Here is a 23,388-nt window from a genome sequence, read left to right on the forward strand (position 1 = left end):
CACACACACGGCAGAAAGGGATCTCAGGGTCTGGGCAGGAACAAAACCCAGACCCGGGCAAAAATATATATATAATTATATACACATGTGTATTTGGAGAGAAGAAAAGCTGGGAGCGTGATTAGGGTAGGGCAGAGAGTAAGGTGAGGAAAGCAGCTGGGGGTGCCCCAATAAATTACATTCTTTAGAGAGCGTGGTGGGGGGTGCACGGGCATGGGCGGAACCGGTGGCCAGGACTCAGCCTGGCTCCTGATCCCATCCAAGGAGATGGGTTCCGCCCAAGACCTGGATGCTAGAAGGCAGCATTCTAGCCAACCCCGCCTGCAGGCTGATGGTGGGCTGGGGGGTCTGTATAGGCGACATCTCCACTCTACGCCCCAGGCTTCTGGGGAAGCCATGGGGCTAGAGCAAGAGGCTTTGAAGCTTGGGGGTCGCAAGGGCAGGGCAGGGTGCGAGCTGGAGGACCAGGTGGCCTCCCTGCTGAAAGCTGAGAGGCGGGAGGCCCAGGTGCAGGGGAACCTGTCCCAGGTGAGCTGCAGAGGAGTGCTTGGGTACACACGGGGTCCTGGGGTGCTCTCTGCCTACCTGGCTGCTCCCCCCGCTCATGGGACCTCCTACCAGGCCCAAGAGATCTCACCACCCAGCAGATAGGCCTGACCACTAAGTGCCGTGTTCATTTCTCATCACTCTCTTCTGGGGACATTCATGTGGGGGTGGGGCAGGAAGAGGATGCAAACATTAACTCTGTGTGTGCTGGGGTCCACACTGGGCTTGCCCTGTACTGTGAGGACCACGGATGAGGGAAGGAGGCCCCCTCCCCCGTCCCAGCTCATCATGGGAAAGAAAGTCCACACCCCACAACCCCAATACAGCAGAGGTCTTGCTCCCCCTCAACTTGGGTGATGGAGCCAACCCCAACCCTGCACCACCTCCCTCCTCCCCCCACCAAGAGATGATGCCCTGGGGTCTTGGGACCCCAGCTCCAGGGTCCTGAAGCAGCAGGGGTGAGCGTCAGTCATGGAGCGGGTGGGGGCCATCCATCAGAAGAGAGAGGCCTTTTTCTTGAGTTCGTTCCGCTTCCACAGAGCCAGCTTGCCAAACTCTTCAGGAGACATGGAGAAGACCCTAGAGAAGTCTTCTGCTGACAGGTGCCTCTGTGAGGGGACACACGGTGGCAGTTTAGGGGGAGGGGGCACAGGTGGGCCTGGGCCGAGTGACCAGGACGTGGTCCTCCCCCGCAGGAAGCCCCTCCCCCACCCTGCGCATGGTCCCTGCATACCTCCAGCCTCATCCGATCCACACCTGGAGGCAACTTGGTTCGCCCCCTATTGGTCACCACCAGCATTTCATAAGGATAGATCTGGGGGTGGGGGAGGAGAGGGGGCCAGTATTAGGCTCCTAGAGGTGCCTGTCGGCCTTACCCCTGCCATTCCCCAGGCCCCCTTATCAGCCTGCAGGGGCTGTGGGGGCTCATGCCACCTTGCCATTCAATTTCCGTGCTGCCCCTCCCAACGTCAGCCCGGAGGACCCGTCAGTGCATTCACTCCTCTGGCTTCTCCCCCAGCTGGCCCTCCCCCGCTAGAGCCGGTTCTGTCCCCTGCCCGCCACCCCCTGCCTCTGCCCCTGCCCCTCACCTTCTGCTCCAGCACACAGGGCAGGGAGTTCCCCCGGTCCATCCTCCCCCTCTGGCCCTCTCCATTCTGGGGAGACCAAAGCCGCAGTGAGCCACAGTGCGGCAAGGAGACCTCCCCAGCCTTTCTATGTGCTTCTTGCGGCCTCACCAGGTGACTCCGTGGCCCCGCAACCCCCTCCCCCAGCACTGCCAGTCTCCCCATCCATCCGTGGCTTCCGTGGTCCACATGTTCCCCTCCGGAGGGCACTCACCTGCAGGCCTGCGGGAGAGAAGAGTCGTTATTGTTCAGAGGTGGCTCTGAGGTCAGCAGGCCTCCAACCTGCCAGTTCAGCCTCCCCACCTCTGGCCACAGAGCCCTGCCCACATTGCACGCACCAGCTGCCCCTGGGGCTGGATCAAGCCCCTTGCCCAGCATCAAGTCAGCCCTGTCTCTCACCTGGGCTTTCAGCCTCGCTCCCAGATGGGGTGAAGTCTGTAGACTGGAGCTGGACAGGACACAAAGGGATCAGAGGAGATGGGAGTGTACTGCATCGTTCCCCTTCACCCCTGCCCACTGCCCGCGTGCTCGAGTCCCCCGTCCCTCACAGGCCCCACATGCCCACTCTACCCCAGCAATCTGTGCGTTCGGTGCTGGGACCTTACCCGGCTCAGGGTGGTCCTGCCATAGGCGGGGAGGGAAGAAGATTTAGACGTTCCTGCGTGCAAGGCTGGAAGAGAGCAGGAGGCCCTGATTCAGTCCCTTTGGCCTGAGAGTCATTCCTTGGTCTCCCCTACCAGGGGCAGGGCAATGGAGAGGGGACTTGGGGGAACCCAGTGGGCCTCTTTCGGTTTCCAGCTCTTGCCTCTTACCTGCAGCAGGTGACATCATGCTGCAGTTCTGAACTGTCCCTAATGCCTCCCCTCTCTTTAACGGATGTGCGCAAAATAGACATTTAGGCCAAAGGCTCAAGTGTTCAAATTCAGAGTCAGATGATGAGCTAAGTCATGTCTGACTCTATGCGACCGTGTGAACTGTAGCCCACCAGGCTCCTCTGTCCATGGGATTCTCCAGGCAAGAATACTGGAATGGATTCCCACTCCCTTCTCCAGGGGATCTTCCCAATTCAGGGATCAACCTACATCTCTCCTCTCCTGCATTGGCAGACAGGTTCTTTACCACTAGCGCCACCTGGGAAGCCCCAGGTGATCAGGCTCACCATCACACAATGAACCTCTCGGATACAAAAATAAGTCTAAAATAAGTCAAAAGAATTGAATTATTACAGTTTTATGTTTAGCAATGTTAGTAATCAAATTTCAAATGCCTGATGTCATAAAACAGAAGCAGTCATTTTCCCTGCACTGTCAGCTGCTAGATGGCACCGCAGTTGCTTAGACTTGACATTCCCAGAGCAGATGTCACTTGCAATTAGACATCTAATAATATCACTAAGGGCTTCCCTGGTGGCTCAAACGGTAAAGAAGCCGCCTGCAATGCGGGAGACCTGGGTTTGATCCCTGGGTTGGGAAGATGCCCTAAAGAAGGGAATGGCAACCCACTCCAGTATTCTTGCCTGGAAAATGCTATGGACAGAGGAGCCTGGCGGGCTACAGCCCATGGGGTCGCAAAGAGTCGGACATGACTGAGCAACTTTCACTTTCACTTTCAATACCACTAAGCTTTCAAGAGCTACAGCTTATAATTCAGGAAAATTGGTTTTCAGTAACAGATTTGCTAAAAAGCTCCTTTGTTTGGGCTAATCTCAAAATTCCTTCATCTCCAGAGGCTAGACATTGCTGGCATTCTATAGCAATTGTTTTGACCAGCATTTTCTTTGTGTGTGAAAGTTTAGCCTGGATAGACTCAAAATTGTGAGGAATAGTTGTTTTCGTCAAACATTCTTATAAGATATGTTATTTGGAAATTTGTGAGAATAAAATGCATTTAGGGGAACCTCGTTTTTTTCCTCTTGATACTTCTTACTTTTATATAGAGAATTGTCTGTTTTCACAACCCTCATTAATTATTTTTAAATACTATTTATTTATTTAGCTGTGCCAGGCTTTAGTTATGGCCTGTAGGATCTAGTTCCCTGACCAGGAATTGAACCTGGGGCCCCTACATTGGGAGTGTGGAGTCCTAGTCACGGGACCACCAGAGAAGTCTTTCATTCATTACTGAAGTACTTCACTTTTGTGATAATAAGTATGCACTTCTCCCTCAATGGACTAGCAGAATTTCAACTATAAGATTTTCACTCCTAATTATGTCCAGATAGATTATTTATGTTTGAAAGAGACCATTACTTTCAATGTCACCATTAAATCAGAATGACAAGCTTGTTCATAATTCTGCAATTGTCAAGGCTGATCAGCTATGCTAGTAACCTACTATTATCATATGACCATTGGTCCCATACAAGTTCAGAGATGCCAACAATGATGCTGAGGCAGGCGTTTCGCTACTCAACTCTGCAAGGCCAAATGCACATTAAAGAGCTAATTTTGCCTGACTAGTTAATCCTGGTGGAGCATGAGGGCTGAATCCAACCTCTGGGGCATCTCTCTCTTTCTGCCTCATTCTTCAGGCCTTAACTATTTATTCTATGTTCTCTAAAAAGGGCTACCATAACTCTTCCCACCCACACTGAAATATCATCCAGCTGAAATATCAGTTCAATGACCAGGTGGATGGCCCAGCCATATATGAGCCTTAACAGTTCCTTGAGTCCCCCAGCCCAGTGACCTTCACCTCTGCCCCACAGCAGGCAACCCCTTCCAGTGGTCAGTTCCTGGGTCCTGTTGCCCACAGCGGCCTCACCCTGACACTGAAGCCTGGGTATCCCACTTTGGGCTCACAGTGCCCTTCTTTGTTTGAAGTTTTCCATCAGCCACATTCCTGGCACAACTTCGGGTCAGACTCACGGGGCCTCCAGCATCTGTATCCCCCACTTTCCCCTGACCTTCAACCTGTGACTGGGCATATAACCTTGAGTATTTTGAATTTCCCTGGTGGCTCAGATGGTAAAGACTCTGCCTGCAATGCAGGAGACCCAGGTTCGATCCCTGGGTTGGGAAGATCCCCTATAGAAGGGAATGGCAACCCACTCCAGTATTCTTGCCTAGATAATCCCATGGACAGAGGAACCTGGTGGGCTACAGTACATGGGGTCCCAAAGAGTCGGATACAATTGAGAGACTAACACTTTTACTTTCAGACTTCCATCCACATTTAGCAGCTCATCTGGCCACTTAGTTCCTCAGCACCTGCCTTACAAAACTCTAACCCTGGGACTTCCCTGGTGGTCCAGGGGCTAAGACTTCATGCTCCAAATGCAGGGGTCCCAAGTTCGATCCCTGGTCAGGGAACTAGATCCCACATGCTGCAACTAAAGATCCTGCATGCCACAATGAAAATCGAAGATCCTGCCTGATGCTGCTAAAACCCAGCACAGCCAAATAAATAAATTAAATATTTTAAACATTTAATATGAAGAAAAAACTCCTCTTTTTAAAACACAAACAAACAAAAAAACTCTAATCTGTATCAACCTTGCACTCCCCTTCAGCCCACAGGCTATGGGAAGCACAACCCTGTGTGGCGTTCCGAGCCATCAGGGAAGCCCACCCCATGGGGATGAGCATCACTACAGACCCTAACCCTCGACCCAGCCCCCATTCCCAGCAGGAACTGTTCTGAACCTTCGCCACTCTCACCGAGCCTCACCCTGAGCTCAGCGTGAGTGTGGGCTAAGTCGCTCAGTCGTGTCTGACTCTTTGCGACCCCATGGACTGTAGCACACCAGGCTCCTCAGTCCATGGAGATTCTCCAGGCAGGAATACTGGAGTGGTCTGCTATTCCTTCTCCAGGGGATCTTCCCAACCTAGGGATCAAACCAGGGTCCTCCACACTGCAGGCGGATTCTTTGCCCAGTTTCTCATGTGGCCTGTTCCTAGGTCCAAGTCCCCAGACCCTTTCAAGGTCAGCCTCCTGCATCCTAAGACTGGGTCTCTTCCCCCACTTCTTCCCAGCCAGTGCTCCCAGGGGACCATAGTTAAGTGCTCCTCAAGCCCTTAAGCCCTTGGTGAACCTTATTAAGCTCTCGGTGTCTTGTCCTTCTCTCCTCTCTCTCTGCACAATAGGATTTTTTCTCTTGGTCCCACTACAACATATAAGCTGAAGATTCTACCTGAGCCTTGACTCACCCCTCAAGCTTCCAACTCAGTCAAACTCAGTATCCCATCTACATGCACTTAAGACCCAACATATGCCAAACCAGTGTCTTCCCCTAACACCTGCCCCAGGCTTGTCATTACCCGGAATCCAAGGCAAACCCCCACTCATCTCTGCCTCACTGCCCAAATCCAATCAGCCACTCAGTCCTGTTGATTCCAACTCCTCTACAGATCTTCCTTGGCTTATGATGGAGTCACGAGCCCATAAACCGTCATAAGTCAAAATGCATTTAACAGGGCGTCACTGGTGGTCCAGTGGTTAGGAATACACTTTGCAATGAGAGGTATTCCAGTTCGATCCCTGGTCTGGGAAGATTCCCACATGCTATGGGGCAACTGAGCTCATGGGCCACAACTCATGAGCCTGTGAGCCTCAACTACTGAGCCCATGTGCCACAACTACTGAAGCCCATGCACCCTAGAGCCTGTGCTCCACAATAAGAAAAGCCACTGCAATGAGAGGCCCTTCCACCACAAGTAGATTATTAGCCCAAGCTCGCTGCAACTAGAAAAAGCCTGCATGGCAATGAAGACCCATCACAGTCAAAAATAAAATAAATAACATTATGCAGAACAGACTTTTGAACTCTGTGGGAGAAGGCGAGGGTGGGATGTTTCGAGAGAACAGCATGTATATTATCTATAGTGAAACAGATCACCAGCCCAGGTGGGATGCATGAGACAAGTGCTCAGGCCTGGTGCACTGGGAAGACCCAGAGGAATCGGGTGGAGAGGGAGGTGGGAGCGGGGATCGGGATGGGGAATACATGTAACTCCATGGCTGATTCATGTCAATGTATGACAAAACCCACTGCAATGTTGTGAAGTAATTAGCCTCCAACTAATAAAAATAATTGAAAAAAAAAATAAATAACATTAAAAAAAATACATTTAATACACTGAACCCACCAAACATCAGAGCTTAGCCCAGTCAACCTTAAACGTGCTCAGACGCCTTAGAGGAGCCTACTGCTGTGCAAAATCCTCTAACACAAAGTCTGTTTGACAATAAAGTGTTGAACCTCTCATGTAGTCTACTGCATACTGTACTCAAAGTGAGAAACAGAACAGCTGTCTGGGTACAGAGTGGTTGTTACGTGTGTGGGGTGTTTCCTGTCCTGATGGTGTGGCTGACTGGGAGCATCTCAGGAAAGCACCGTGGGACTACCCTGGTGGTCCAGTGGCTGAGATTCCAGGCTTCCTGAGCACGCGGGCGCGGGTTTGATCTCCTTTGCCGCACAATGTGGCCAAAAAAAAAAAGTCAAGAGAGCATCACACTGCACATCACTAGCCTGGGAAAGGTCAACACTCGAAACTGGATGCACAGTTATCTTCTCCTGAAGGTACATTGCTTTCGCACCATCGTAAAACTGAAAAATTTCAAGTTCGAGGTTATTACTATACAGGCTCTGTCTGTATAATTCTCAAACTCATTCCCTCTTCCCTGGCCTATGAATATCTTTAGCCTTTACCCAGACAACTGGGAAGGGTGGCAGATTGTCTACAAAGATGGTTTGCAACATTATCTCTGAGCCTGTGTGCCCTTGGGTGGTTCCTCTCATCAAGAAGCAGAATCTCTTTCCTCTCCCTTGTGTCTGGGGGGCCTGATGAGCTGCTCTGACCAGAAGAAGGCACTGGAAGGATGCCCTATGGCTTCCAAGGCCAGGCAGTGACAGGCCCCAAGCTTCCAGTTTGGGGTTCTCAGATCTGTCCCCCTCCCCTCCAGCCGCCATGTTGGAAGGAAGACCAGGCTAGCCCTGGTGATGAGCACTATGGCACCAAAGCCCTGGCCACTCTACCACAGGCTGTGTGCTCTGGAATTCCAGACTTCCAGAGGCCCTTTCCGCTGGCTGGATGTCTGCTGCTCCTGGCCTTTGCTCCCACACCATCCCTGGGATCGTCACTGCCATTCTCCCCACTCACTGTGTCTCGTTCTGCAAGACTCCAACTCTGGAACCCAGGCCCTGTCAGCATCCTCTCAAAGCACTCCAAATGTAGCTCTCATCTGCCAGCACCTGCTATGCTATGCTCAAACCCCAAGTTCCATGTTACTTCTCCCCATACCCTGAAGCTACCAGAAGGCAGCACTGTAGTGTTTTACTCTTTATATCCCCGGGGATCAAGAACATGGTGAAGTATGAGTCGCTCACTCAGTCGTGTCCGATGCTTTGTGACCCCGTGAACTGTAGTCCATAAGGTTCCTCTGTCTATGGGACTTCCCAGGCAAGAATACTAGAGTGGGTTGCCATTCCTTTCTCCAGGGGATCTTCCCAACCCCGGGATAGAATCTGCATCTCCTGCGTCTCCTGTATTACAAGCAGATTCTTTACATTCTGAGCCACCAGGGAAGCCCTAAGAATGTGGTAGTCACCCAATAAATGCTCGTTGAATTAAATGAAGTGAGCTAATTCTGTTGTAACTGATGCCACTTTTTGTCATCTCACTTTGTTCCATCGCTGGTGCTCTTGCCCTAAGGAGAGTGTGAGCACCCTGAGCCAGCACCAGAATCTTCTCCATCTCGTACACCCACAGTGGCACAGGGCTGAGCGTGTGACAAACTCAGCAGAGTATTTGATTCAGGGTCTAGCCAGGTGATTCTGAGCCCCCTCGGTGACACTCACAGGTATGGAAGGGTGTCCGGTCAGGCAGAGAGCGGGTTTTCCTCCGGATAGGCAATGACTTTTCCATCTCTTCTTTCAAGATCATCTTTCCCAAGTTGGAAGTAACCTGGGGAAGGAGAAAGGAAGATGGATCCAAGGCAGCATCGGTACTTGTTTCGTTTTTTGTTTTTAATTTTTTGACTGCATCGCATGGCAACTGGGATCTTAGTTCACTGACCAAGGATCGAACCCGTGCTCCTTGCATTGGCAGCATGGAGTCTTAACCACTGGACTGCCAGGGAAGTCCTGATACTTGTTTCTCATCTCCAAAAGGTATGGAGTTGGGTGTGGCACAGGCAGGAGCGGGGACAGAGTTCCCGAAGGGCTGGCTGGTAGCCCAGAGCCCATGGAGCCTGTCCTTCTTGTGGGAAGCTCTGCCACATTGGGTCTGGTCACCCTTGAGAGCAAGGAGGCAGAGCTGCTTGGTGTTAGCTCTGCCCCAGGGGCCTCTGCACCCCAGGCCACAGTGCCCAGAGCACAAGCCCATGTCACCAACAGCGGCCTTTCTGTGGCTCCCTGGACCCCTTCTCTCTGCTTGGCGGCCAGCAGTCCGCTCACTGCTTTCTCCTCGCCCCAGGAACTACTGTGGCGGCGGAAGCCTGGCACTGTCCACGCCGCCCTTTCCTGTGCTTTTGGTCCGAATCATAGGTGGCGGCCCGCACGGTGACATGCGGTGATTATGCTTCCAAAGCATAGCCTGACATCCTGGCAAAGAAGGGGAGTTCCTCACATGTTCTGACCAGTATGCTCTTCAGACAGGAAGTCACTCAGATCAGGATGGAAAACACCGGAAGGATGCCCTGGCTTCCGAGGCTCTGAGAGGGCTGGGAGCTTCCGGTTTGGGTTCTGAGAGCGCCTCGCTCCTCTCCAGCCGCCATGTCGGAAGGGAGCCCAGGACGACACAGGGAGGCGGGCGGGGGCCCCCGGACGCTACCTTACTGAGTTCCTCTCTCTGCCGCTCCCTGAGTGCCTTCATCTCCTCCCCAGAGTCGTCGTCGTCGTCCTCCTCCTCCTCCTCGGCCCCCCTCCTCGATGCCTTCCGCTTCCGCCATTCTGTCTCTGGGGAACACAGGCAAAAGCAGGCACATCAGTCAATCAACCACGCACTCAACTCGCGTCTCTCTAGCGCGGCACCTTGAAGGGAACACTACAAATCGTTAAAATAAAAGCAATGTTTTCTAGTCTTGCAGTGAAGCTGGGTAGGCCACACATGCTCACAAGACTTAAAAGTCACTGGGGACCAAGACCTCATCTCATTTCTCTTTCTCTTTTCAGAGCTCTCATCACAGAGCCTGGGACACAGTAGAAATTTGACAGATGTCTATTAAGCAGTGAAAGAAATAAACAGAAAGTGAATGAATGACTAACAAGCAGGGTCATTTACACCAAGAGGGATGGGAATGCTGGGGATGGGGGAGTAGGAGCCTGGAGGGTTCATGCAGGGGGTGGGGGTGCGTTCCTGGGGCTTCAGCCTGGCCTACCAGGCAGTGTCTGGGCCTCCCTCTCCCCTCTCCAGCAGTCTCTCCTACCCACAACAGCCAGTGATGGGGGACACGGCCAGTAGTCCGTTTCGATCTTGGCCGGCTGGTTAGGGTCGGGAGGCTGGGCTGCAGGGAACTTGGAGGATTCGATGATGAGGTCCTCAATGGGGTGCTTGCTCTGAGGGCTGCCTCCCGTGGGCTCTGCAGGGGTCGGGGGAAGGTCAAGGTCAGCCCGGGCATACCCCGCTCAGCAGGCCACCCCCCACCCCAGCTCCCCACTCGCTCACGTCTCCCTCTTCACACCTGTAAGATCGTGGATACAACAGGAATACATGAGGAAGAGCACAAGAACATCTCTGCTCCTATGGCCCTCCCACCCTCAGTGCAGCCTCCCAGCAGGTGGCGGGAAAGTGGGTGCTGGTCCGTCAGGGGAACCCTCACCTCTCTGCTTGTAGATGGGGGGCTTCTTGTAGATATTGGAATCTGGGCGAGTGGTCTCTGTGGAGAGGGAGCAACAGTGGATGAGAAGGAGGTGGTGATGATGGGGAGGGATGACAGTGATGATGACGGGAAGGCTGGATCAGAGAAGGGAATGGAGACATGGATTGGGAGGAGGTAGAAAGTTCTCGGGGGCCTGCCAAGAGCCAAGACAGAACTGGAGATCCTAGAACTGTCCCTCCCTCAGGGATTGGGATGTTTTACACTTTTCTGTCTGGGTGGGAGGGAAAATGCAACAGGTCCACCCTGTCTGGGAGCTCTGCCTGGGTTCCAGCGTTAGTTCTGGTGGTGTGCGTATACTCCAGAGCATAGGGGACTGAGAGTAAGGCAATTGGGTTCCTGAAGGAAAAAAGAGGTCTTAGGGCAAGGGTGTAGCCATGCTGACAGTAGACCTACCAGGATGGTGGAAATGGGGCAGGCTGGTCCGGGGGGTCCCAGCAGTTCTGGGGGCTGAAGCCTGAGAGAGGGTTCCAGGAGACCGGCTCTCGGCCCACACCTGCGGAGCAGAAGTTTGGTTCACTGCAGCTCCAGGTCCCCCACCCAACCCCTTCTACTATCTTGGTGCTCCCACCCAGCAGCCCACACGCCCCCAACCCCAGGGCAGAGGAGGGCTATCCAAGGACTTGATCTACTAATGGTGCCTGATCCAGAAGAAAGAAATGAGATCTTGGGTCAGACACAGATGGACCCAGAGCTGGCCAGTGACAGGACAAGGTCCACTGATTCCATCACCCCCTAGGTTCTGCCGAGCCCAGTCTGGATGTGTGTGGGGCAGGGGTTAGCCCCATCAGAGCAGGGCTAGACCAGTGTCAGGTACGGGGCAGACTCACCTCTGGGGATGGTGGGGGGGATGTGGATTTGGGTGACAGCGAGCGCTGTGAATGGAGAGGAGGCTGGTCAGAGCCACAAGGGTGGGATTAAACCCTCGTCCCTAGGACCCCAGGTGGGCCACTTCTTCCCCCGTGCCCAATCCTGCAATTGCTCAGCTGATTTCTGGGCCATCTCTTCTCTCTCAGTCCTTGCCAGCTCTCAGGGCTGGCCCTCCACCCTCTCTTTCTTGAAGAGGGTCCTGAAACTTTCCAGGGGACCCACGAAGAAGTGGAAGAAGCTGAGGATTCTGGAGCAGTGTCCGTGTGCTCTGAGGGCCAGCTGAAGGTGGCTCTGGCCCTGATCCCAGAGCCGAGCAACGACGGGAAGGGACAAGACCCACAGTAACCAGGATGGAGTCGGGGCCCCTCACCAGGCATTTAAGTCTCCCCATAGCCTGGCCCTCTCTCTCCGCTCAGCCATGACACGACCCCCTTCTCCAATACAGTTTACAAAATACCTGTCCCAAGCTATCTCATGCATTTGACTACCTGGTGAGGTGGACCGGCAAAGGTATCACTTCTATTTTGGAGGAGGGGAAACTGAGACCACACCGTCACACAGGTCACGCTCAGCTAGGACTTCCGGCCTCCGAGTTCAGGTTGCTAAAGTCAGCCTCTGATCTGCTGGCTTCTGTATGCTTTCCACAAATTTGCTCACTTTCTGCCCACTCGTGCCCCATTCCTACATGACCCCACTCTGCTGCTATCACTCAAACAAGGCCTCTCCTGCTCTCTACCTGGAACCAGCCGGAGGCCAATCCATCTCTGCCTGCTCTGCAGTACAAACACTCAAGTCACCAGCTGACTGGTGATTCCCGTGCACAGGTTCTCTTTCTTGTTTTGGCATCTGGCCTCCAGGAAAGAAAGTGTGAGAGGGATTCTGTTCCCCACCCAGTGCGGCTGGGGGAGCCTTTGCCCCGAGTCCCATCCAAGAGGACCCTCCCACCCTTTACCTCCCGGCTTCTGGGCAGCTCCACGTGTTCCAGCAGAGAATAGGTAAAGTGGGGCTCATAGATCATGAGGTCAGGCCTCTCGATGTCCAGGATGGCCTTGTCCTTGGGGATGGCAGCCAAGTCCTTATAGCCCAGCACTTGATTGTCCATCTTGGCCTGAAGGGAAATGGTACCCATGGAACAGAGGAGCCAAAAGCCTCATCTAGAATACTGACCTTACAAGCCCGATTTGCAATTTATTAGGAAGAAGATGGGCAGCCATGATAGAGATCAGCTCCTATAAGTCAACATTTCTATTGTTTTCATTCTAAGGATTTAAAGTGAAAGTGTTAGTCACTCAATTGTGTCTGACTCTTTGTGACCCCATGGATTGAAGCCCGCCAGGCTCCTCTGTCCGTGGGATTCTCCAGGCAAGAATACTGGAGTGAGATGCCATTCCCTTCTCCAGGGGATCTTCCTAACCCAGGAATCGACCCCAGGTGTCCTACATTGCAGGTGAATTCTTTACAGAGTGGGCCACCAGGGTAGCCCCTGAGGGGTTTTCAGTCAGTTCAGTCGCTCAGTCGCGTCTGACTGTTTGTGACCCCATGGACTGCAGCCCGCCAGGCCTCCCTGTTCATCACCAACTCCCGGAGTTTACTCAAGCTCATGTCCATTGAGTCGGTGGTGCTAGAGTGATCTTAAAACAATGATAGTCCTTCAGCTGGCACTTTGGATCCAAGACAGGACCAGACCAGCAGGAGGGGGACGCGGAATCTTCTCTGGATCTGGGGCTTTCTCTGCTTGCCAGCCCTGGCAGGACCGTAGTCTGAGTGAGGCTGCCCAGCACGCTGCCTGTCCCCGACTCCTCCCTCCTCCCAGCCTGAGGACTCTGGTGGCCGACGGGTACTCACCACGATGCCGGAGGGAGAGCCGGGAACACTGGAGTCTCGGGAGGAGCTGACGCTCCCAGGGGAGGTAAGTGGTTGCTGGGGAGAGCGAGAAGGCAGGCGGGTGGGAATGTGCGTGGGTGCCAGGGCCGGGCTGGAGCAAGCGGGCAGGGGTCGGGGAGGGCTTCCCTAGGCCTCCGGGGCCCCGGGGTGCGGTGCCACGGGCAGCCACCAGGTGGCGCCCTCGACTCCCGGACCTGACCCTCTGCAGGGAGCCGGGCCCCCAACCGCGTGCCCCTCTGTCTCCAGCATCCCACTGCCCCGGCGTGGGTGCAGCCCCGCGCACCTTCTGCAGCCGTTCCATGCAGCAAGGATGTGGACGGTCGGATCACTCTCGGGATCCCGTGCGCGAGGGGAGACGACGCGGGCGTCAGGCTCTGTCCGGCTCCTGGGCGCTGCGCGCTCGGGGCCGCGAGAGCAGAGAGGGCGCTCCCCCAGGCTGTGGCGCCCTCATCCCTCGGTGACTGTCCAGGCTGCTGGCCTAGTGCGGGGCCTGGAAGGGAAGGGAGAACGTGCCAGCTGACCCGGCAATCTCCGAGGGCGGGGGCGAGGACAGCCCCTCTGGCCCCGCGTGTCTCCGGGGAGCAGGGCTCCCGCTTTCTCATTTGCTCAGCCAGCGGGGACAGCGAGCTTGCCTGTGGCCCTCGGCGAGACGGGAAAACGGGCGGGCTGCACTTGTTTTTTAGCCATTGTTCTCTGGTTGGAAAGGAAATGACGGCAGGGGTCAGCCGTTCCCAACGCAGTCTCCACATCCCTGCTTCCTCCCACCTGCCCGGCCGGCCTGTGGTCAGGTTCAGGCCCCGGCTCTCACTCCCTTGCCGTGGCCTTTCCCTGGCTCTGTTCTTGGGCCGTTGCCCCTCTCCCGCTTAACCTACTGTCCAAGGCACCACACCCTCTCATAGCCCAGAAAGGTGTGCTGGTTTTTTTGTTTTTATTTTTTTGCCCCACATTATGGCATATAGTATCTTAGTTCCCCCACCAGGGGATCGAACCCATGGGGCGGTGGAAGCACAGAGGCTTAACTTTCCCTGGACTGACAGAGAAGTCCCCTGCCTCCTCAGAAAGCTTTAACACAGAAGGTCTTAGTAATACTGTGAGGTGGCTACAGCAGGAGGGAAGGACAGAGCGAAGGCAGCTTGGTGGGAAGCAGGCGGGTCAGGACTGGGGCCTCTCTGCCCTGGGGAGGGTCCATGCCCAGAGGAGGGAGGGGAGCCACAGTGCCCTGTGCCTGTCCCATCCAGCGGGCACGCTCACGAGCAGGCATTTAGTAAAGCGCCCTGGGGACCAAGGCCACATCCTCGTTCCCTACCATCTTCGAACGCCTGAGCTGAGGCTGCCCTCTGAGCTACTACTTTGCTGCAAGCCAGAGCCCCCTGTTCAGCAGGAAGGCCTCCGGGCTGGATCCTGGGGAGCTGGGTCCTGTCTGCCGTAAAGATTAGGAGCTCCCCTGGGGACACAGCCCAGGTCTCCTTCCTCAGTAACTCATTAGCAATCTTCCCATCCTCCCCACACACCCCTGGACCGAACACATAATAACCATTCATTTAATGCCTGGCTGAGTTTCCAATGTGACGGTGACAGTGGGACTGTCTTCCAGCTGCTGGCAGTAAGCCACAGAATGAAGAAAGCTGATGGCGACAAGAGGTACAGGGAACAGGCAGCAATCACGTGGTGGTTAAGAGTGTGGGCTCTGGCCTGGAGTGCCTGGGGAGAGGAGACTTGGCTGCTCAGAAGCTGTGTGACCTTGGGCAAGTTCCTTACCCTCTCTGTGACTCACATTCTCATCTGTAAACTGGAAGATGGCCACAATATCTGTATTATAAGGTTGTTCTGATTATTAGGCAAGTTATAACATGTGAAGTGTTTGAAATATAAATTTTATGTAAAATGTTAACTATTATGATGTCTATCGCCCTGAGGACTGATGCATTTAGATGGCTTTTTCATGGCCACTCTTTGCCACAGAAGATCATGAAAGATAGGTCATCAGTGCTCCCAGTCTTATCTGTTACTTCTATATCAGGCCATTCTATTTCTCACTGTCTCTCCACTACCAAACTGCCTACTTGAGCAGAGGCAGCTCACTCCCACTCCCCTGCTTTTGTGCATGCCCTTGAACTATTCTCCTCTCCCAGATCCCACCCATCCTTCAAGCGTCATCCTTAACACTTCTCCTCTAGGAGACCTTCCCAGTTATTCTAGTCCTCACTGATAAACTCTAGTCTGAATTCCAATGGAACTTAAAAAGAGACCATGTAACTCAGTCCTTGATTATATGTTGCCTGACATGTATTTTTGCTAACTAGAATGACTGCTAATTTCTACAATAATAATAGCTATTATTTTTTTGAATATTCAAGCTGGGTATTTTGACAAGCGCTTTACAAGGATTATTTTGTTTCATCCCCCTAATAACCCTATAAGGTAGGCCTGTTTTACAGGTGAGAAAACAGAGGTTCAGAGAGGTTAAAAACTCGTCCAGTGTCGTGGAGGTGAAAATGACTGTGTCTTCAGCACCGACATGATTCACAGTGCCTTCCCAGGACAGTCAGGTTCATGGTGTGGACAGACTAGCATTTGCACATTTCTTAAGTCTTTTTGGAATTTTAGAGTCAAGCATTTCTAAGACGAGACTCTGACCATCAGGGTTGTAGCAGGTGTTTGGTGCCTGTGGAAAGACTCCATTCCAGAGCTTCATCTTTCTCTTGCTTTCTTAACACTTACTTTGTAATGCTTTTAACTAGGTGTTTGAAGACCAGAATAAACTCTAGTATATGTTCAAAGAGCTATTAGCTCCTCCCTCTCACTCCTCTTTCATCTTTACCTTGTTAACAGACAGTATAAAATTAGCCACTCACTTGACTTAGTCCTAGAGGCAAGCATTCATCCATCCACCCACCTACCCATCCATCCATCCACCCATCCACCTACCCATACATACATACATCCACCTACCCACCCGGTTGTGTATTGTTTTATCCATCCTTTCACCAAATACTTTTTGAGCACCTATTCTGCAATGGCCACAGACCATTGTTGTCTTATGGAGAACAGAATGATCAATCAAAGAAGCTAAGCTGCCCCTCCAGAAATGGAGGCCATGTGTGTAAATAATACCCATGCAAACAAACAGTCACAGGTGCCAGATAAGATAGTACAAGGGGTGGTGCAGTGGTTAGAGCTCTGCACCACCCCCCACCGCCCCCCCCCACCCCCCCACTGCTGAGGGCCAGGGTTCAATCCCTGGTTGAGGGACTAGGGTCCCACACACTATGGGGTGCAGTCAAAACAAAACAAGGTGGTCTAAGGGGCTGTGAGAGGTCACAGGAGAGAGGAGTCACTCCTAATGAAGTATCAAGAGGGGGAATAAAACAAGTTTCTTACAGGCGTTGGTTGCTTTAGTCGCTAAGTCATGTCTGACTCTTGTTACCCCATGGTCTGTAGCCCACCAGGCTCCTCTGGCCATGGGATTTTCTAAGCAAGAATACTGGAGTCGGTTGCCATTTCCTTCTCCAGGGGATCTTCCCTCCCCAGGGATCGAACCTGCATCTCACGCATTGCAGGCAGATTCTTTGCTGACTGAGCCGCAATGGAAATCCTTTCTTTGCAGAGGAGGTATTTAAGGCAGGCCTTGAAAGGTGCCTAATTGGAGATCCTGCAAAAACTAAAAAGGGATCCTTGGAAGAGATAGCAGCATGATGGAAACTGGAGACACAGGGAAGCACTATGTCTGTCTGGGGACGGCAAACATGGCTGAACGGTGGAGCTCAAGAGGTTGAGACAGTTTTAGGGCAGGAGGCTGGGGACCAGATTGTAGATGCCTTGAGTTTAGACTAGAGGATTCTGAATATATTCTGTGGGCAACTGGGGCCATGGAATGCTTAGGAACTTTTTTTCAAAATGAAGAAGTGATAGATCTAAGCATTGCTTTGGGGAAATGGGTCTGGCTGCAGACTGGGAGATGGATTAGAAGGTCCACAGAGAGACCAGCCAGAAAGTCATGGCCGTAGTCCAGGCAGGGGATGGTGAGGTGCTGGACTGGGGCCTGGGGCCGAAAAAGCAGAATGTGAAAAACTCCACCAGAGGGAGGAGCAGGTAGTGACAGAAGGGGAGGCAATGAGTTCACTTCTTGCCAGGTTGCTATTGAGGTGGGGGCAGTCGCGGGAAACACAAATTTGGGAGCCATTTGAGCTAGGTGGTAGTCCGCACATGAGGTTGCCAATGGAGAAAGAAGATCAAAAATAGCACTCTGGGAAGTACCTGGATGGACTAGAAGAAAAAAGGAGCCAGAGTTGGCCTGAAAGGATGAAGGGCGAAGATGAGGGCAAAGACTGGACAACCAGCTCCCTGAGGGCGGGGGTATACCTAGTGATTCTTTGAATTTTCAGTAAAGGACCTAATAAACAGTGAAGGTGCAATAAATACTGAGAGAAAGGGTGGTGTGTGCTCATGCTCATTCGTGTCCGACTCTGCAACCCCACGGGCTGTAGCCCACCAGGCTTCTCTGTCCATGGGATTTTCCAGGCAAGAATACTGGAGTGGGTTGCCATTTCCTTCTCCAGGGGATCTTCCCGACCCAGGGATGGAAGCCCTGACTCCCAAGTTGCCTGCATTGCAGGCTGATGCTTTACCACTGTGCCACCTGGAAAGAAAGGCATCTGGGGAGGGAAAGAGTGGTTGAGAAAGAATGTCATGAAGGAACTTCCCTAGTGGTCTGGTGGCTAAGACTCTACATTCCCAAAGCTGGGTTCCTGGTCAGGGAACATTCTACAACTAAAGATCCTGCATGCTGCAACTGAAACCTAGAGCAGCCAAATATATATATATATTTTAATTTTTTTTTTTTTTTAAGAGAGAGAGAGAGAGAATGTCGAGAAGCCCAGAGTCCATTGCCCAGAGAAGGGAAGATGTGTGGACAGGAGAGACAGCTCACCAGTCTGGCTGTCAAGGCCGGGCAGCCTCTGAGAGCATCCGCAAAGTGTGAAGCCTCCTTGTTGGAATGGGGTGCAGGGCAGAGGGGTGCAGGTGACCAGGATGCATAGGCCAGGGAGGGGCAGTTCTGAGAAGTGTGATAGGCAGGCAGGAGGCAGGAGAGTAACTATGGAGGAAGTGAGCCTGGCTGAAGGTTTTTCAGGAAAAGGGAGACTTGAACAGGTTTGTAGGCAGTGGGGAGTGAGGAGTAAAGGCTCTCAGTGGGGAGTGAAGGGTAGAGAGAAAGAAATAGGGCTCTTCTGAAAGGAGAAGAGAGGGAAGTTGGTAACTGCGACCTAGGGGCATTTAGAGGGAGCTGATCCCAAACGGGAAGCTTCTATTTTCCCAGGAAAATTGAGAGAGAAGGGCATATGCAGACCCAATATGTGGGTTGAAAGTGAAAGGGTTAGTCTCTCAGTTGTGTCAGACTCTTTGTGACCCCCGTGGACTGTAGCCTGCCAGGCTTCTCTGTCAGTGGGATTCTCCAGGCAAGAATACTGGAGTAGATTGTCATTCCTCCTCCAGGGGATCTTCCCCACCCAGGTATGCAACCCTGGTCTGCACTGCAGGAGAATTCTTTACCATCTGAGCCACAGGGAAGCTCAGGTGGGTCAGGCAGAGGCTGAAGAGAGTAGAAAGGACTGTAAGGGTCATGGTGCGGCCTGTGGACAGCTGAGCAGCTGGGAGAACAGAACTTCTACGTGTCCTGCAGCCTCAGGCTGAACCTGGGGGTGGCCCGGGCGACTTTCCCTTTAACACCATTTGTGGGTGGCTACAGCGTGGGGCAGGGACTGCCCATCAGCGTGGTCGCTGCCCAGAGAGTGAGGGGAGGGGGCCACCGTGAACCAGCACACAGGTTACAAGGTCTTGAACTGAGACCCCCCCCCACCCCCACTCTCCCCTGCACAAACACGGTCCTACAGGCGCAGCCACTCAAATGATTCAGAATAACGATGTCCGCGCTCTGACCCCGGCCCCTTCTGCACAGCGCCCCACTCATCCCGGGGGGCTGGGTCTCCTCGCCTTCTGCCCCGAGCCACCTTCTTTCAGGAACCTGCACAAGGGCCTGGTGAGTTGGCCAGCACTCTGCGGCGATTGTTAATATCTTACCCTTTCGGGGACATGGCACGTTAATTCGGGACTAACCTTAAGGAGTGAAGGTCTTTCTAGTGAAATATTAAGCCAACAGAGAAAATGTTTTGGAGTGGAGCAGGGCGTGGGGGGAGGGAAGGGCGAGGGGGGAAGGGAGGGGCGCAAGGAGTGTTTTCTTGGCTTCTCTCAAATCACGTCTTACGCCCGCGAACCGCTTACTCCACCCACGCGTAGCCCCTCCCAAAGCCAGTTTCCTCGCGCGTCCGCACCAGCTGCCCCTGCTCGATCCGCACCTGCTCCCAGCCCGTGCACGCCCCTGTCTCTGCACGTGCACTCCCAGCTCCCGGCTGCCTCGGGTGTACGGACCAAGAGGGCAGGCTGCAGCAGGAAGGGAGGGCGCCAGGGGAGGAAAGGGAAAGCGCCGCGGAGGAAGGCCAGCCCAGGTGGCGGAAGGGCCATCTCAGCTGCGCGGCGGCTCCCAGTGCTTCCATCTCCGCCCCACCCTCCCCCAGCTGTGCAGCTGCGCCTTATCTGGGCCCCCAGCCCGGCCCCACCTCACACCGCCCGCCCCGTCTCCATAGCAACTAGAGCCGCTTGGCCTGGGTGATAAGGCCCGCCCATCCATCCCCGCGGGGGCCGGTTCCAGGTAGGAGCTGAACCTGCCTGGGCTCCCTGGGCTTTGAGAGATGGAGGCTCGACCGGCAGACCCGCGGTCTGGATCCTCTAGTCAGCCTTCCCCCGCCCGGGTTCTAAACCAGCCACCACTTGCTCTGGGCCAGGGACTTGCACCCATCCTCTCTTGCTTCACACAAGCTCACGTCTCCCCATTAGGCGATGAGTATACGGCTGAGACTGACTTGCCAACTGCCCCCGCCTCTACCCCCGCACCTCCCCATAAAAGCCAAGCTGGAATTCCTACCCAGGTCTATCTCGGGTCGAAGCCAATGAATGTTCTTTTCCGTGGGTCCCCAAAGATCCCACTTTAATATGGACTTGGGATTTGGGGTCCCGAGCGCTAACCTTATACTGCGGAACCACCAAAATCCTGCTCGCTGAACTGGCCTGTGGACCAGGAGCAGAGAGGCTGGGGGTGGGGGTGGGGGGTTGGCATACGGGCTCTGTGCCTTGGGGCAGGGACGAGCCAGGCTGGAGGCTGGCTGTGCAGACAGTAAACGGGTTACGAAATGGGCAGGCTGTCCCCGTAGGCTGGGGGTCAGGTGGACACGATTCTACGCCTCTCCTTTTTCACCAGTTTCCTTTATAGTCCCTGCCTGCTTCACCCCGTCTCTGAGTCCCATACCGCTCTTTCTGCTTTCCATCCCCTTTTTCCTTCCTTTCTTCCTCTTTCTTCCCTCACTCTGTTTCCCTTTCACCCTCTCCCTCTCCCGGCCCCACCCCCGCAGTTACTGTAGCAACAACTCAATGCCAGAAATAAAGGCAGGATCCAGCTAGGTCACCAGTTTCCAAAACAGCATCCCAGGGTGGAGAGGGGAAGTGTGGGCCAGAGCAGCCTGGCCCGACAGGGGAGGCCCTGCGCCTGGGGTCTGTGTCTGTGTTTGGGTAGTGGGGGACATCCACAGTCGCCCCTCAGATCCCCCTACCCTGGGCTGGTGGTTCATGGGAACATCCCGTGCCAAGCCTGCGCCTGCACCTTTTTAAGACTGTTGGAGTACCCACCCCCTCCTCTCATTTTATCCTTCTTCCCCACCCCCATTTTTAAGCCCTGCTCTATCTGCTAGGAGTAGGGTTGGGGTTCCTCTAATGCCAACCCTCAGCAGCACTCTCTCACACTCTGCTGAAGCATCATCATGCAGGGGCAGGAGGGCCCAAAATCTGGGTCCTGTCTTGGGAACCCAGCTGCTCAAGGTCCTGCTGCCCCTTACTTCTGATGACAGCAGGGCCCGGCCCTAGGCTCCCCCTTCCTCCCCGTTCCCCTAAATATGCATCTCATCTTCTGGTTTCTTCTTGCTATCTCGGGTTTCTGTATCCTCAATCTACACCCCCAGCTCTGAAGAGGCTCCTCTTTCTGTGTACCCCAGCCCCTCAGGTTTTCTTGGTCCTCAGCTTGTTCCTGCTCTGGCCTCTATTTACAGCTGGTCCTGTTGGCAGCTGGTGGTGTCACTTTAACCCAATGGATGGATAGGGCTGGGGGAGATGCAAGGAAGATGGCCTCCCAAATTCAGTTTCCTGAATCCCGGGGGCATCCCTATTCTGCTCTTTACATACACGCATAAGCTCCGAAGGAGGAATTCCTCGGGCCTGTCCCCCAGGTGGACGGTTTGGCTCAGGTGTTGGACACGTGGCCGTGGCAAGGCTGGCAGCGTGGAGGGCAGACTCCCCCTTAGGGGCACAGGCACTTCACCTGCACAGGCAGCCCGTGCTGGAACGCAGCGGCAGAGCAAACGCCTGCTTGCAAGATCACGCCCCCAGTCTCCCAGCAAGGCCCCCCACGCTGCCATGTGGCGCCTCTGACACCCGCTCACACCCCTACCTTGTCTCCTGTTCTCCACGCCATGGCCACCTGCCCCATGGGCTGACACCCCCTCCCCAAGCACGGGCCTGGCAAGGCACACAGAGCCCCCCTCACCCATCCCGTGGGCACTCCCCGTGTGCCTTCCTTCCCAAAGCAAGACTTTTCCCATACCTATCCTTGCTCCCCTGACTCTCGCATCCTGGCAACCCAGTCCCCCCAGAAGGAAACACTCTGCCCCCCAAAGAGCAGGGAGCCTGGCCTGCCAGGCAGAGGGAGGGGCCGAGCTAGCAAGGGGATACTTCTGATCCTCCTTGGGTGCCTTTGCGTCTGCTCAGCTCCCCACCCCCTACCCACCGCCCCTTCAAGCATTTCTACAGCCCACACCAGGAGAGCACCATGGTCAGGCCTGCGGCCACGCCCTGCCACCTAGCCTGGCCAGCTAAGGGCTGGAAGGGGGCTCCTTGGGCCCCTCCCCCAAGGAGCAGGCCCCACACCAATGGCACTCAGGCTTCCGAGCGAACTACTCCCCTCTCAAGAGCATCTGTGGCAAGGTGGCAGGAGACTGGCAGACCGGCAACCCCCACTCCCCTCCCATCATTCAGCAAAGACAGAAAGCTCTCCAACCCACCCAGGCGACTCACCCCACCCCCCACAACCCACCATCATTGAGACTTCTGGCCAGCATAGCTAGGGGAAAGGGGCTACTCGGTGATACCGTGGCTCACCCCAGCCCCCCAAATCAGAAGGAGGTGGATCAGACCAAACCCGGCTAGCCTCAGGGTCCAGCCCATTCTTCCACTGAACAAGGGGCCATAGCTGACCCCTCCCCAGGGACTCCTGCCCCCACTCAGAACCTCACTTCAAGGCAGGTGCTGTGGCCAAAATGCCCACAGAAGAGAAGAGAGGCAGGGAGGGGAAAGGGGCATGGGTACTGGGGGTCCTGCCACCTACCTCTTCCCAGACACTGAGGCCCAGATGCTCTGGGGCCCCAAGCCGTCAGGGGCAGACGCAGATCCGGGGTTGCAGCTTTTGCTCACAGTCCAGGTAATAGGAGACTCTTCCAGGAGCCCAGCGTGCTTTCCCAGAGCATAAATAACCAGATAAAAGCCGGCTTGGGGTGGGCGAGTGGGTGGGGAGCTGGGGAAGGAGGGGACCTACCCTCTGGGCCCCCACTCCCGCCCCCACCCTACTCCTCCGCTGATCCCGGATCTCGATGCCTGGCCAGGCAGGAGGGCGTGTGCGCGGGTGGGCAGGCCAGGCAGACGGCGGCAGGGCGGGCCGCAGCTCCCCGCTCCTGCACCCTCCCCACCTCCAGCTGATAGCGTGTGGCCGCTGGCCGGCGGGTGTGTGTCTGTGTGTCGGCTCTTCACCTCGCCTGCTCGCTGCAGCTCAATCCATTCCAAACAGAGGAGCATTAACCGGGCCTCATGACGAAGCAGAATCGGAAGCAGACTCGGCCAGCCGCTGGCCTTTTTCCCTTTCCCACACCCACCCACTGCCCGGCAGCACTCACGCTCACACACACAGCCCCTCGAGCCGCCTAAACAGCCAGCGTTTGCGTGGGGGACGGGGGAGGGGGCTCTACTGATCACAGAAGGGGTGACAACACTTGGC

General features: G+C 54.6%; 1 protein-coding gene across 1 annotated transcript; it reads right to left on the minus strand.

The window, feature by feature from the left end:
• On the minus strand, nucleotides 1-23,131 carry DMTN (dematin actin binding protein). The gene is made up of 16 exons (XM_061164064.1): nucleotides 22,726-23,131; nucleotides 13,525-13,731; nucleotides 13,203-13,277; nucleotides 12,310-12,465; nucleotides 11,318-11,362; nucleotides 10,884-10,983; nucleotides 10,431-10,487; nucleotides 10,038-10,190; nucleotides 9,443-9,567; nucleotides 8,470-8,575; nucleotides 2,276-2,340; nucleotides 2,070-2,118; nucleotides 1,885-1,892; nucleotides 1,635-1,700; nucleotides 1,280-1,360; nucleotides 1-1,154 (listed from the first exon to the last, which is right to left on the minus strand). Exons 2-16 carry the CDS (start codon nucleotides 13,540-13,542, stop codon nucleotides 1,041-1,043), a joined length of 1,218 nt encoding a protein of 405 aa, XP_061020047.1. The 5' UTR covers nucleotides 13,543-13,731; nucleotides 22,726-23,131; the 3' UTR covers nucleotides 1-1,040.
• Between the last annotated feature and the right edge of the window lie 257 nt (nucleotides 23,132-23,388).

Source organism: Dama dama, chromosome 16, assembly GCF_033118175.1.
Source record: "Dama dama isolate Ldn47 chromosome 16, ASM3311817v1, whole genome shotgun sequence".
NCBI lineage: Eukaryota > Metazoa > Chordata > Mammalia > Artiodactyla > Cervidae > Dama > Dama dama.

Bases quoted from the DNA above. Each gene is read 5' to 3' on its own strand.
- DMTN (XM_061164064.1), bottom strand. The intron at 2,341-8,469 runs GTGAGTGTCACC...GCTCTCTTCCAG, and splicing joins CCGGACACCCTTCCATACCT to CCTTGCACGCAGGAACGTCT. The intron at 1,155-1,279 runs GTATGCAGGGAC...GTCCCCTCACAG, and splicing joins TGGATCGGATGAGGCTGGAG to AGGCACCTGTCAGCAGAAGA.